Source organism: Nematolebias whitei, chromosome 11 (assembly GCF_014905685.2).
Source record: "Nematolebias whitei isolate Nwh7 chromosome 11, NemWhi1, whole genome shotgun sequence".
Taxonomy (NCBI): Eukaryota; Metazoa; Chordata; class Actinopteri; order Cyprinodontiformes; family Rivulidae; genus Nematolebias; species Nematolebias whitei.
This window is the reverse complement of record NC_056508.1, coordinates 14,260,726-14,273,690: the sequence shown is the minus strand read 5'-3', so window position 1 is coordinate 14,273,690 and position 12,965 is coordinate 14,260,726. Positions and strand designations below refer to the sequence as shown.

Here is a 12,965-nt window from a genome sequence, read left to right as displayed (position 1 = left end):
GAATACATGTCTAAATAAAGGTTGGATGCACGTCACTCAGAAACAGCCGTCACATCTTCCCTCCAGACGTCCATTGAACACGGAACCATTTTTCCTTCAATAAACTTCTGCCTTTTTCTGTTCTTTTCGTTTTCTTTTTTCTTTTTAAGACAATAGTATTTGGTGTAAAAAAAAAAGTGAAAAAATCGGCTCCATAACTTCTCCACAAATGGTTAAACGACATAAACAGAGAAATTTATATCCACACCGCTGTGAAAAAGAACACCTTATTCATGACTGCAGTTTGTTTTATATATTTATATTTTTTTCATTTTCAAAAGAAAGACTTTTGTTGCAAACTTTTCCAAATCTGGTGACTGTGAAAGTACCCATTTACATTAATGTGTGGCAGAATTGAACATGTGTGCCTGACATTCAAGGTACAGTGCAAAGTGACGAAAGACCCCCACGGCTCCCCACCTCAAAATGAATCATACAATCAGACACAAAATTTGATTTGGTAGTAGCTGGGAGTCGTTCAAAACCCATATTCTGAGCGTTTCATCCGGCAGTATCACATGAGAATGTGTGTAGGTACATTTTTTCCAGTCTTTGACCATAGCGGGCTGGTGTAGTTCACATTCCTGACCAGACTGTGGCGGTAATGCACCATGACGTCATGTAAGAACCGCCAGAAAGATCACCCGAAGAAGAAGAAGAAAGCGGAAGAAGAAGAGAGAAAAAAAAAAAGAATCGGCAAATGGCTGCGAATGCCGAAATCTTTCTTTAAAACATTGCAGCGCTAGTTATCATTAATCTTAGTGATTAGTAAAAACCATAGAAAGATATTCAGAGGGGTTGTAGCTCGTACGGTGATTGTTTGTGTCTTGCGGCGGATGGTAATTATAGCACTTACGATTTTTTGATGGCGCTTGTTTACCAATAATTAATGATTTTGTTTGAAGGGACGTAAACAAACTGAGCTAATTTTAGTCTTCAGTGATTGGCATCGTTGGCTGTTCGCTCAGGAAAATTTGATCTTCCTGCGACGGTTTCCTGCTCGCTTGATATTACATAATGAGGCGCTAAGCTGCTGCCGTGGGTTTACTCGTCAATCTTTTGAAACAAAATTACTTTTTTCTTTCTGACGACGACATAAATCTTTGGGCCTTTTTCACTATGGGGATCAACAAGGTGTACATTAGCATAGGCTATGCTAGCTTTGGTACCCTGGTTGGATTTTCAGCGTTCTTGGTCTGGAACATCGCCTTCAAACAGCCCTGGACGGCGGCCATGGGAGGCCTGTCAGGTACGTGAACGCACCACATTTATTGCGAATAATAAATACTTATATATTTTTATAGCGTGTGCCTTATTCTTTGTGAATAATGACTCAGGCCAGTACACATTTTTAATCACTGAACTCCATGTTAAACAGAAGGTATTTTAAAATGAATGTTAAATATCCTGTACAGGCTGTCACATACTTTATTAAACCTATTATGATGTAATATACATTTTATTTAAATGATCTTTGCTTTTTAAGATGCAAAACATTTAAATATTTTTCAGTGACTTTAGTAACCATTGCTCTGCTATAAAATTTAACATCTCAGTAGGATCTTGTTGAATTACAAAACAGTAATAGTAAAGATTTACTGTGGCTCAACATGTGTAAAATATAACAATATTAGAATATATGATCCTGATGCATGCCCAATGATCCAGGTAGATAAGTCTAACAAGGTTGAGTCAGGTCCTCTGGACAGATTCTTCTTTGCTGAAACTTTTTGTCTTTTATCCAAAATAATTGTTTAGTCCTTCAGAACGTCAGTCCTGAAGACTTCTTGATAGAAGACCAAACTTTTCTACAAAGAATCTGTCCAGAGGACCTGTAACATGTTCCAGAGAGTTCTAGTTTCTTCTAGACTCATTTAAAGTGATCAAAAAAGATGATGAATAATAAAAACAGCAGTTTGTGATAAACTTTTTGTCATCATTTTGCATGTTGCACTAATTTTTAAACCAGTTGATTGCCTTATGATGCAATATTTATTGATTGATTGATTGATTTTCTTCTGACAGGAGTGTTGGCGCTCTGGACGCTCATCACACACATCATGTACCTACAGGACTACTGGCGCACATGGCTCAAGGGCCTGAAGTTCTTCATCTGTGTTGGCGTGCTCTTTTCAGTTCTGGCTGTCGCTGCCTTCATTACCTTTCTAAGTCTGGCCATCACAATGAAGCAATGTAATCCAGTCTTTCCTGTTCAGTTTGTAGAATGAGAGTACGTAGCTAACTGTTCGGGATGACTGTCCCGTGGGTTTTAACCCTTGTGTCTGTCTTGTCCCACAGCTGTCACTGACCCTCAGAGCCTGTACCTGTCCTGCGTGTGGAGCTTCCTGACCTTCAAATGGTCTTTTCTCCTGACGTTGTACTCGTACAGATACCGACAGGAGTTTGCCGACATCAGCATCCTTAGTGACTTCTAGTCAGTAGGATTTTATAGACGTTAATGGAGCTGATCATTTGTAACCAAGAAGATGGAAAACGGACATGGTGAGATTGAAAGTTGTGACTTTGATCACGTGAAGTTGCACCTGTTGAACAAGTTTCTTTTCTTGTAACCTGTTCTCCCACTTGTTACAAAGACTGTCCTCCATGCACTGGAAATGCAGGGAGTTTTTCCAGCAGACTTTGTTTGGATTGTTGTATTGTAGGAGCGCTTTGTTCAAAGAAAACCACTACCACAGTGCGGTTGTAACCTCATGATTACAACCAGCAAAGCCAACATTCTTGTGAAACAAAAATGTTCTACCTAAATCCATAAAGAGTAGGTAGAAAGATTGCATTTACAGGAAGTGCTTGTTTGAATAAACAGCAAATGAGTGCATCTTAAAAACAACAAAATCATCATCAAATCTCCAAAGAATCTAGAAGCAGCTGTCAGATCTGTCACCAGAACCAAATTCTGGTTGTTAGTGCCGCTAAAATTTCATTAGTTTTGATTTTAAAACGCTAACGATGTTGTTTGTGGAGCTTTTCTACAACAGGCCCAGTGGTAAAAGTACAACAGTACGTGTAAGGATGTGAAATGTTTTCTTTACGATTGTATGCTCAGTTGAAGTTGGCTGCCAATGAATTCTTTAAATGAGTTTGTTTCCTGTGATTGCTTCTAATGTCCAGAGGGTCCTGATTACCTGAGACATCCCTCACTTTTCTCAGCATGTTTTAGAATCTACCACCCGGTTCTTTACACAGCTGCTGCTGCAGCCGCTCCACACCCGTACTCATCCATATTTTCACTTTTTACAAGATCTTCTGTATTTGTGATGCATTGGATTTAAAAGCACCGTGTCCTTTTAAAAACATGAACATGAAGTCTTGGTATCGGTTGCGGTGTTTATCTCTGTGCCAGTTTATCATTTAAGAGATATTCAGTCCAATTTAAAGCTTTGTTTGGGTGAGATTTTAATGTTTCTAATACTTTTTGTGGAGGATTTTAGAAATGTTTAGCATGCTTTGCAGAAAAGATGCTCATAATGTGCTTTCCATTGTTTTTCCACAAGAGGGAGACAAGCTTTTGTGTTGAGTCTTTTTGATGCCTCTACATTCCTGTTTGAGAAATCAAAAACATTTGATAAATATATTTGCACTTTATTCAGTGACATCGACGCCCTCGTTTTGCACAGCGTTACTGCTATGATCGAACAAACTTTACTTTGTTGTGTCTTATCCTTTCAAATGTTAAGTGAAATCACTAATGTCCCAGTCAGTTCAGCTGCAGTAGACCAGTTTTAACTGGACTTGAGTCTCTGTTTAGTTCCAGCTCTATTTACTGTGTGAAACTGTGTTTTTATCAATGAGTGAATGAATGTGAGGAAACTACATGTACATGAAATTGAACCCATTAAATTAGCTTTTATTCATTTTGTCACGCCACTTTATTACTTTATGTTTGTTTTAATAAAACTCTGACACAGCAGCGTTTTTATCAGTTTGAGTGGATTAACATGGAGCCTGGTGGTTCTGGACGGATCAAGAGTTGCTTTAAGTTGCACGCTGGTGGGCAACATCACCACAAACAAAAGGTTCCCGTGCTGTCTTGGAAAAATATGGAAATTGGAGTTAGTATTTTTTTTTTCCTTGTGGGGTAAATAAATGATGGAGGAACAATTTAACTTCTTATTTTGTTTCTTGTTGCCATTTCTGAGATGGAAATCTACATTTCTCAAAACAAAAAAACCCAAACTTATTGTATAATCTAGTTCAATTTAGTTTCAATTTCAGTTTATTTAGCTCCAAGTCGTCTCATGGTACTGTACTGAAACATTCACGTACATACAGAAGAAAATTATTAAAAGTTATTGAAGGAAGGAAGCCATATAGCTATTGGCTACATAGTCTATACATTGTCCAACTTTTGGGTCACCTACAACATTAAACCAAGAGTTTGAACCTTCACCATTTTGGTTTTGAGTTACCTACTGAAATATGTTTTAAAAAATCATTTGCAAACGTTATTAAAATCTGCATAGAGCCACAAAATCTACTTGGCCCCTAAAGTAAAAATAATGATCGTGAGTATATTCTATATAATAGCTACTATAATTGTTTCATTGTGAAAGTTTATTTCTCCATTTCAATTTTTAGAACTGAAGGAGAAAAATAAAATTAGATTTTTCTTTACAGGAAACAAAACTTGTCAGAAAAGTTTCTTTCCCATTTTGTGATTTACTGTAGTAAAATAGATCGCCCACTTAAAGTACTACACTGCAGGCGAAAATTAAAAGACTGAACGAGTGAGTTGTGCAGAGCTCTGATTGTATGTGCCTCTTGCAGTGCAACTCATTGTTGCATGAGCTGATCAGGTTCTTGAGTGGTTGATGAAATCTTGCTCCACTCCTCTTCTATGGCTGCGAAGTTGCTGGATATTGTCAGGAACTGGAACATGCTGTTGTATACGCCGACCCAGAGCAGCCCAAACGTGCAATGGTTGATGCGTCCGGTGAGTATGCTGATGTTTTCAGCTTTCAGGGATTGTGTACAGATCTTTGCAACATGGGGTCGTGCATCATCATGCTGCAACATGAGGTGATGGTTGTGGATGAACGGCACAACAACGGGCCTCAGGATCTCCTCACAGTACCTCTGCATTCAAAATGCCATCAATAAAATGCACGTGTGTTTTTGTTGTCCATGTATGTCTGCCCATACTATAACTCCACCGCCACCATGGGCCACTCAATTCACAACACCGACATCAGCAAACCGCTCACCCACACAACTCTACTGTCTGCTATGTGCATTATTATTTTTTGGCTCCTCCCTTCTTCAGGGGTCGCCACGACGAACTAACTAACAAAGACTTGTTTATTATTTTGACTTCGGATGTCCTTCCTGGCACAACCACAGACCACCAAGCTGCCACAGCCCTCTGTGTAGAGCAGAGAGCTGCAATCTAAGGTGCCTTAGCAGCTCATCTCTGTGAGATAGTGGGGATTAAGGGCCTTGCTCAAGGGCCCAGAGTGGGGCAAATGAGGATGGAGACAGGTGTGGGTGCTTCACCTATACCACCCACATTTTGATGTTGTCGGTACGGGGAGTTGAACCTGTGATCTTCCGTTCACAGGCCCACCTTCTCTAACCTCTGCGCTACCACTCCACAGTGAAAACTGGGATTCATCCATGAGGAGAACATCTCTCCATCCAGTGTGAGCATTTGCCCACCCAAGTCTGACGATGATGAACTGCAGTCAGGTGGAGACCCTGATGAGGGTGAGCAGCAGATGAGCTTCCCTGAGACGGTTTCTAACAGTTTAATGGTAAATGGACTATTTATATAGCACCTATTTTTATCTGATCAAGATACTCAAAGCTCTTTACAACAATCTGTGCCTCATTTACCCATTCATGCAGCACTCTACTAGATCTCTACAAAGCTAATTGAACAAATCATTCTAAAGAGACTAATCAGAGATTATTCATACACTGATGGGACACACATCGGAGGCAGTCAGGGGTTCAGTGTCTTGCCCAGGGACACTTCGACATGTGACTGCTGTTGGATTCGAACCCCCAACTCTTCCATTGGAGGACGACTGCTCTAACCACTCAGCCACAGCCGCCCAGCAGAAAGCAGTTTGTGCAGAAATTCTTTGGTTATGCAAACTGATTGTTGCAGCAGTTGTCCATGGTTGGTCTTGGATGCTCTTGGAGGTGAAGATGCTGGATGTGGAGGTCCTGAGCTGGTGTGATCACGTGCGGTCTGTGGTTGTGAGGCTGGTTGTACTGCCGAATTCTCTGAAACACTTTTGGAGACGACTTATAGTCGAGAAATGAACATTCAATTCATGGGCAACAGCTCTGGTGGACATTCCTCCGGTCAGCATGCCAACTGCACGCTCTCTCAAAACTTTCAACATCTGTGGCTTTGTGCTGACAAAACTGCACATTTTAGAGTGGCCTTTTATTGTGGTCATCCTAAGGCTCACCTGTGTGATAAGCATGCTGTGTAATCATCATCTTGGATGCCACACCTGTGAGGTGGATCTCAGTAAAGGAGACGTGTTCACTAACGCAGGTTTACACAAATTTGTGAACAACATTTGAGAGCAAATAGCAGATTATGTACTGGTACACAGAGAAAGTCTTAGATCTCTGAGTTCAGTTAATGAAAAATGGAGCAAAAACAAAAGAGTTGTTTATATTTTTTGTTCTGCATAACTAAGTAACAATTTGCTGAACAGTAAAACTGAACTGAATCTTAAACAATGGTGGAAACCCGACTCATTCAGCTGACTCTGGTCCTGAATCCATGGAAACTGTCTGCTGTTGATGGGTAATCTCTGTTCACACAGGAAGACCAGTCTACTTGTGTTATTAGTGTTATTCTGCAGCAGATATTTTATATACAAACTGTACATATTTTGACAGTAAACAGCTGAAACTAGCCTTTCTTGTTGTCAGTGTAAATATAAAATGGCTCAGCTTCATGTCACTTTTAGTCAAGGTGACAAGGAGTCGCTGCAGCAGGACCGAGGGGCCACATGTGGCCCGGGAGCCACAGGTTGCAGACCATTGATGCATGCACTCTTCCAGCTTCATAAATGACTGGAGTTCAGACCTCTGCACTGTTTTATGTTAAATGGATAAAACAGTGACGTTCCTCTAAACATCTGGAGCCTTCATGTTACATAACAGACCTGCAGATTAGTAACATGTTACGAGCAGAAAAATATCATGCAGCTTGTTCCAGTTTTGCTAAGAATGCACGTGTAGTGTTGCTAACGGAACATTTTGTTATTAATGACATTTGAAACATACAAATAATCTCACCACGGTCCAAACATTTGCAGTAAATTTAATTGTTTCAAAGATAAAAATGTCTCTAAAATCAACAATGAATAGAGTCAGTGATTTAAAATTAAAGCCTCACGCTGTTTAATCAGTAATAATAAAAGACGAACTTCTTCACTGATGATATAGAACAATAGTTTTGAAATCATCTGCCTTGTTGAGGAGCCTGAAAAAGATTACAGCATTTTGTTGCATTTCTTTTATTAAATTAGTTCAAAACATTTTAATTTGTATTTTAAATCACATATTCCGTGTTAACAAGATGAACTAGTTTAGGAAAAGAAAGCCAACATTTAAAAACTAATGATGAAAAGTGAAAGAGTTGGAGTTTAATAAACATTTTTAATCATTTGAGCTTACATTATTTAAGGTGAAATCTGACATTTAATTGTTATTTACTTAAACGTAAAATCACAATTGCAAATCCAAAATGTATTTTGTCTGTCTAAAAGTAGAAGCTGCTCAACAATTTTTAGAACAAAATCTTTATTTCTCGATTAATCACTTTTTATCACTCACAGCCAAAAAGCAGAGGGCAGGCAAAAATATCTGAATTTGTGTCTGTGTGTTAGCTAAATATCTCATGAACCACTGAACAAAATAATGAAACTTTTAGAAAATTATCAATGGATGTACGTCTACAACTGATAGCTTTTGGCATCAACCTCGTTCAAGATGGCGGCCACATCCAAATGACCTTTAGAAACACAAAAATAGCTCAAACTCAGCCAGTCTGATAAATATTGAGTTATTTGGTGTGGTAGCAGCTGACACTGATTCCCAACACACATTCTGATTGATAAAAGTTTGCACATTCTATTTTTTTAAATTGTGTCATAGTTCAAGTTTCTCAACTGTGATTAGTCTGAAACTTTGGCTTTGAAGATGACGGGCGACATGCAGTCATTCAAGAAATGATAGGCCTTTAATTTGACTGAAATCAATTTAGAGGAACTCCTAAATGTATTTACAAAGTCTCTTGGACATAAGAGTTTAAATGGTCAAGGCGAATTTTCCATCTGATGAGGACATGCTTCAGTGTTTGGAGATAATGTTTCTGGGGTTTTGTTTTGTGGTGTCACATGATGTAACAGACAGGATGGGACACACCCGCTCGGATGGAGTTTCAGTCAAAGACCCAAAACTGTCAACTTCCTGTTCAGGAAAAGTAAAGAAACTTCCTGAACAGAATTTCCGACTGGCAGCACAATCAACATGAACTACGTGGTCTTTTCACTCGAGCCTTGTGGGAAATAAAGCTGCAGACATTCTGAACCTCAGGCATGCGTTAACTGTTGTGAAGACAAACAAAACTTTAAGACATTTCAGTGTTTGTTCATGAAAGATTTCCAGTGCCATGACCGAAAACATTCATTTGGGTGTCTTCCTGCACTGAGCTTCTCAGGTCTGTAGGATCAACTCTGGTATGATTCAGGTTTCTCAGGATCAAAGCTAGCTGCTGCAGAGTTTAACAGTATTTTCCTATATTTTCAATGATTTATTTGACAGGACGGGCTCTTTCAGAAGATTGCGTTTGCCCCTTTGGCACACCTTCCTCCTGCCGAGGCTCTCTGTTCCCATCTCGGCCTACATTTCTTCATGGGCATTGCTCCCCAGGTGGTTCCAGGTAAATCAGAGTAATTTATCTGCAGCGGTTTTGTATGATGACAGTGATAAATTACCAGAGCTGCATCCAGTCTCACTTCACCCACTTTTCAGGAAATGGTTGTTATGCATTGTGTTTTATGCTTCAGTGTTGCTGTCCTCAGCATTATGGCAGGAACTGTGTGACTTGTTCTGGTCCCAGAATTGGACTTTGCTCATTTCAGTACAACTTTTACTGCAGCAGTGGAGACACAGACAAAGTGAATGAATCTCTGCTGCTGGAATCCAAGGAGTATTTCCATCCATCTATCTATTTTCTTTACCCAAATGTCTTTGTAGAGTACGATGGCCGCTGACATATATAGGTAAACCTTTTGAGCTACATAACTTTCAAAATAAGCAACGGGCTAACTTTTGTTTTTTGTGTGTGGCTGCATAGGTGTAAGAAAGGTTACTTTCAAAAACTGGGTTGCTATTTCAAAATTCAAGATGGCTATCATCACACACAAACGTTTTTGTTTCAGGTTACCTTGTAGAGACCAATTTTACCCTAAAAACCATGCATTGTGGGAACCAACTGCTCTTTATTCAATTCAATTCAGTTTATTTATATAGCGCCAAATCACAACAATGTTGTCTCAGGGCACTTTACAGAAACATTCACATACATAAAAGCCAATTAGTAAAGTTCTCTATCTAAGGAATCCAGCAGACAAGTTGAATCTTGGCTTTGTTGCAGTCTCCCATCCTGAGCAAGCACAGTGGCAACAGTGGAAAGGAAAAACTCCCTTTATGGAGACTAAAGCCAGGTCCCCATAAAGAGAAGTTTCGTTGAATGGCTAGGATTAGGGTTAGGGTTAGACATGTACTAGTAAAGTTTAGGCTTAGGGTAAGGGTCAGGGTTAGGCTATAGAAAATGAATGGAAGTCAATGCTAAGTCCCCAAAAACTAAGTTTACAAGAACGTGTGTGCGTGTGTGTGTGTGTGTGAGTGTGTGTGTGTGTAAACTGGCCGCCATTATAATCTGAGGAAAGTAACTATACTTTCTAGTTTTTATATTGCTTAAAATGTAGTCTCTTCAAATGATTGGCATGGCTCCATCATTGCACCTGGTGATGGATAAAATTGTCCCATTCACTCGTCAGGATTCGTCAAACTGCGCCAACTTGGACAAAAATACAAATCCAAAAAAAACAAAACTAAAAACACCTCCATTTTTATACACAGTTGAATATCTTGCACCAAAAACTTTAAGGCTTACTTCCATTCCCTGTTAAATTCCAGTCCATAAAAATACTACAGAAGTCCCTCGCCACTTCACGGTTTGTTTATCGCAAACTCTCCCTTTCACGGTTTTTCAAAATAAGATTGGACACGACACACAACTGGCTGATTGATGGATGAGCTGCATGATCAGAATGGAATTTTTATTTAAAATAAATTATTGCAAATTATTTAGCACTTGCTGCACATTTGTGCAGTCCATACTGCAGGATAAACGTACTGCTGCAGCTGATCAGCTGTTCTCCATGCAGAGAAGAGAAGAGAAGAGGGCGTGGCCAAGAACGCTTGCTGGTGGCAAAAAGCAGATGAGGCAGGGAGCTGAAATCAGGACATTATTTGCTCTTTTAGAGCGTTTAGAGTTTAAAAACATTGTTTAAAATATTGCAATAGTCTGGGAAGGGTTTAAAAAATTATATACATAATAAACTACTAACTACTTGTACTACTACTTTGCAGTTTTTCACTTATCATGGGGCTTCAGGGTACCCGCGATAAATGAGGGACTACTGTAATCTAAAAAAACTACAAAAATTCATTATTCAAATCTTTCAGCAATGGGACACACTGGCATACCGTTTGTTTAATTTAGTTAATCCATCTCACCACATCATGTCATAGGCTTTTTCAAAGAAAACTTCACACAATCAGTGTTTCAATGATTTTTCATATATTAGAAACGTGCTAAAAAAAAGAGTACCGGTATATATTGGAGCTTAAAGCAGGTACCTGGACAAGTCATCAGTCCATTGTAACCACTCTCCAGTCTCTACCGCTCTCTTTTTGTTGGTTTTCTCCTCCAATGTAAGATGTCTTTTTTTCTTGTGCTCCTGCGGCTTATTCCTCCAATAATGCAAATGTTACATTTATTAATAGTGCCCTCAAGGGACAAGCTCTTAGATGGGTTGAGGCTGACACTATTTCACATCTCTTAGAGCATCTATCTTACCTTGGTTTGTAATTTTTTTGCTGTTGAGGAATTTAAAAGCCACTCTGTGGCCGAATACTCAATCTCCTTCTGGGTCATCGTGGAGGAGATGGATTGAGGTGATAAGGCACTGAAGGGAAAGTTTATTTATTCTCTGTCAGAGAAACACAAGGACCTATTGGCCACTAAAGAAGAGCCCATTACACTGGATGAGGCTATAAGATTGGCAACGCAGATTGATGAAGAGATCTTCCGGTAAGATTGTGCCCGTGTACATGGCTTGCAATTAGGGGTTGAACGAGTTTATAATTTTTAAACTCGACATTAACATAATAAAACCCGAGTAGAACTCGAGTATTTGATGACTTCATAGATCTCAAGATACAAAAATAAATAAATAAATAAAACCGCAAAAAAAGGTAATTATTTACAAAAAAAGGACCAACAAAACATTGGGAGCGTATATTATGCTCCTGCCATTTATCATACTGCAAATAAGTCACAGGAAAAACTAAACTATTAGTTATTATTATTAAACTGCAAACGTGAAGAAACAGGCAGCACGTCAAAAACGAAACTTAACCGAAACTGGTTCTGGTTCGGTGGATTGGACCCAGTGTTACACCATACTCTGTGACCTGCAACAGTGCAACACCGCCCCCTACGGTCATACAGTGGTCACATAATATGACGTCACTACGGATACTCGATGTTAAATTTGTAACCTTGATAGATGTCCTAGCAATCGATGTGTAGATTACTCGAGTACTCTGTTAATGCCCTACTTGCAATCCACTTCTGCTGACGGTGTTCGGATTATTTGTGTTTTGTTCATTTTTCATCTGGGACATAAACTCGCTACTGGTGTATGACCGACAACAGCTTCTAGATCTTCGATTTTCTGCCACCCATGTTGTTTATTTGGATCAATATGAGCGTACCGCTGGACCCCCCCCCCCCCTTCCCCCGCTGCTGGCGGATGTGCCTGTTTACCTCCGCTGCTCTCCTCACAACCTGCCTGGAGATATCGCTCCAGATGCCGGGGGAAATGTGCTGGGCGGCTGGTAAAGCTTAAAGCCCTCCGCGCTGCATCTTCCTCTCCAGATGGTGGTCATGGTTTCAATCGCCAGTTTCCCACTTGCCCGGACCAGGTAAACAACAGGAGCTGTTGGCCGGTGCGGTGCACGGGCCGACCCGGAGGGGCTGTTATTGAAAATCTGCGGCCACTGATGTGCGCTCCCTCCACCGCTGCTGGGTGCACTTTGGACAGTATCCGGATGTGTTTGGTCAATGCAAGATCTGTTACCAACAAAACTTTTATCCTCAGGGATTACTTTCAAGAGCATGATTTGGACTTTCTCTGCATCACAGGGACTTGGATGTCTCCGGGTGAGTCCAGCGCCTTCACGGAATTATTGCCACCGAACTGTCTGTATTTTAAAGCACCGTGGCCATCAGGCCAACGCGGTGGTGGATTACTAACAATATTCAAATCAACTTTTGACTGTAAACAACTGCCCATCCCAGTTTCCCGTGCCAGCTTTGAGCTGAGCGTCTTTGAACTCGGCCATTCGCCTTCGACTTTATGCGCGCTCGTCTACCGCCCACCTCGATCTAAGGATTTCATAAATTAATTTTCAGATTTCTTGGATGAAATCACACCAAAATATGATCATGTTTTCATTATTGGGGACTTTAATTTGCATGTGTGCTGTCAGGAGAAGCCCTTGGTTAAGGAATTTTTAGATTTATTGGACTCATTTAATCTAACTCAGCATGTAAACGGTCCTACCCAAGAGCGTGGACATAC

General features: G+C 40.0%; 1 protein-coding gene across 1 annotated transcript; it reads left to right on the top strand.

Annotated features, from left to right (window-relative positions):
* The first annotated feature begins 675 nt into the window (after nt 1-675).
* slc48a1a (solute carrier family 48 member 1a) lies at nt 676-3,179 on the top strand. The gene is made up of 3 exons (XM_037683904.1): nt 676-1,288; nt 2,065-2,232; nt 2,338-3,179. Exons 1-3 carry the CDS (start codon nt 1,159-1,161, stop codon nt 2,472-2,474), a joined length of 435 nt encoding a protein of 144 aa, XP_037539832.1. The 5' UTR covers nt 676-1,158; the 3' UTR covers nt 2,475-3,179.
* The last annotated feature ends 9,786 nt before the right edge of the window (nt 3,180-12,965 follow it).

Coding starts and splice junctions, on each gene's coding strand:
- slc48a1a (XM_037683904.1), top strand. CDS start 1,159: ATGGGGATCAACAAGGTGTACATTAGCATAGGCTATGCTAGCTTTGGT. Junction 1,289..2,064: donor GGCCATGGGAGGCCTGTCAG/GTACGTGAACGC, acceptor TTCTTCTGACAG/GAGTGTTGGCGCTCTGGACG. Junction 2,233..2,337: donor GGCCATCACAATGAAGCAAT/GTAATCCAGTCT, acceptor CTTGTCCCACAG/CTGTCACTGACCCTCAGAGC.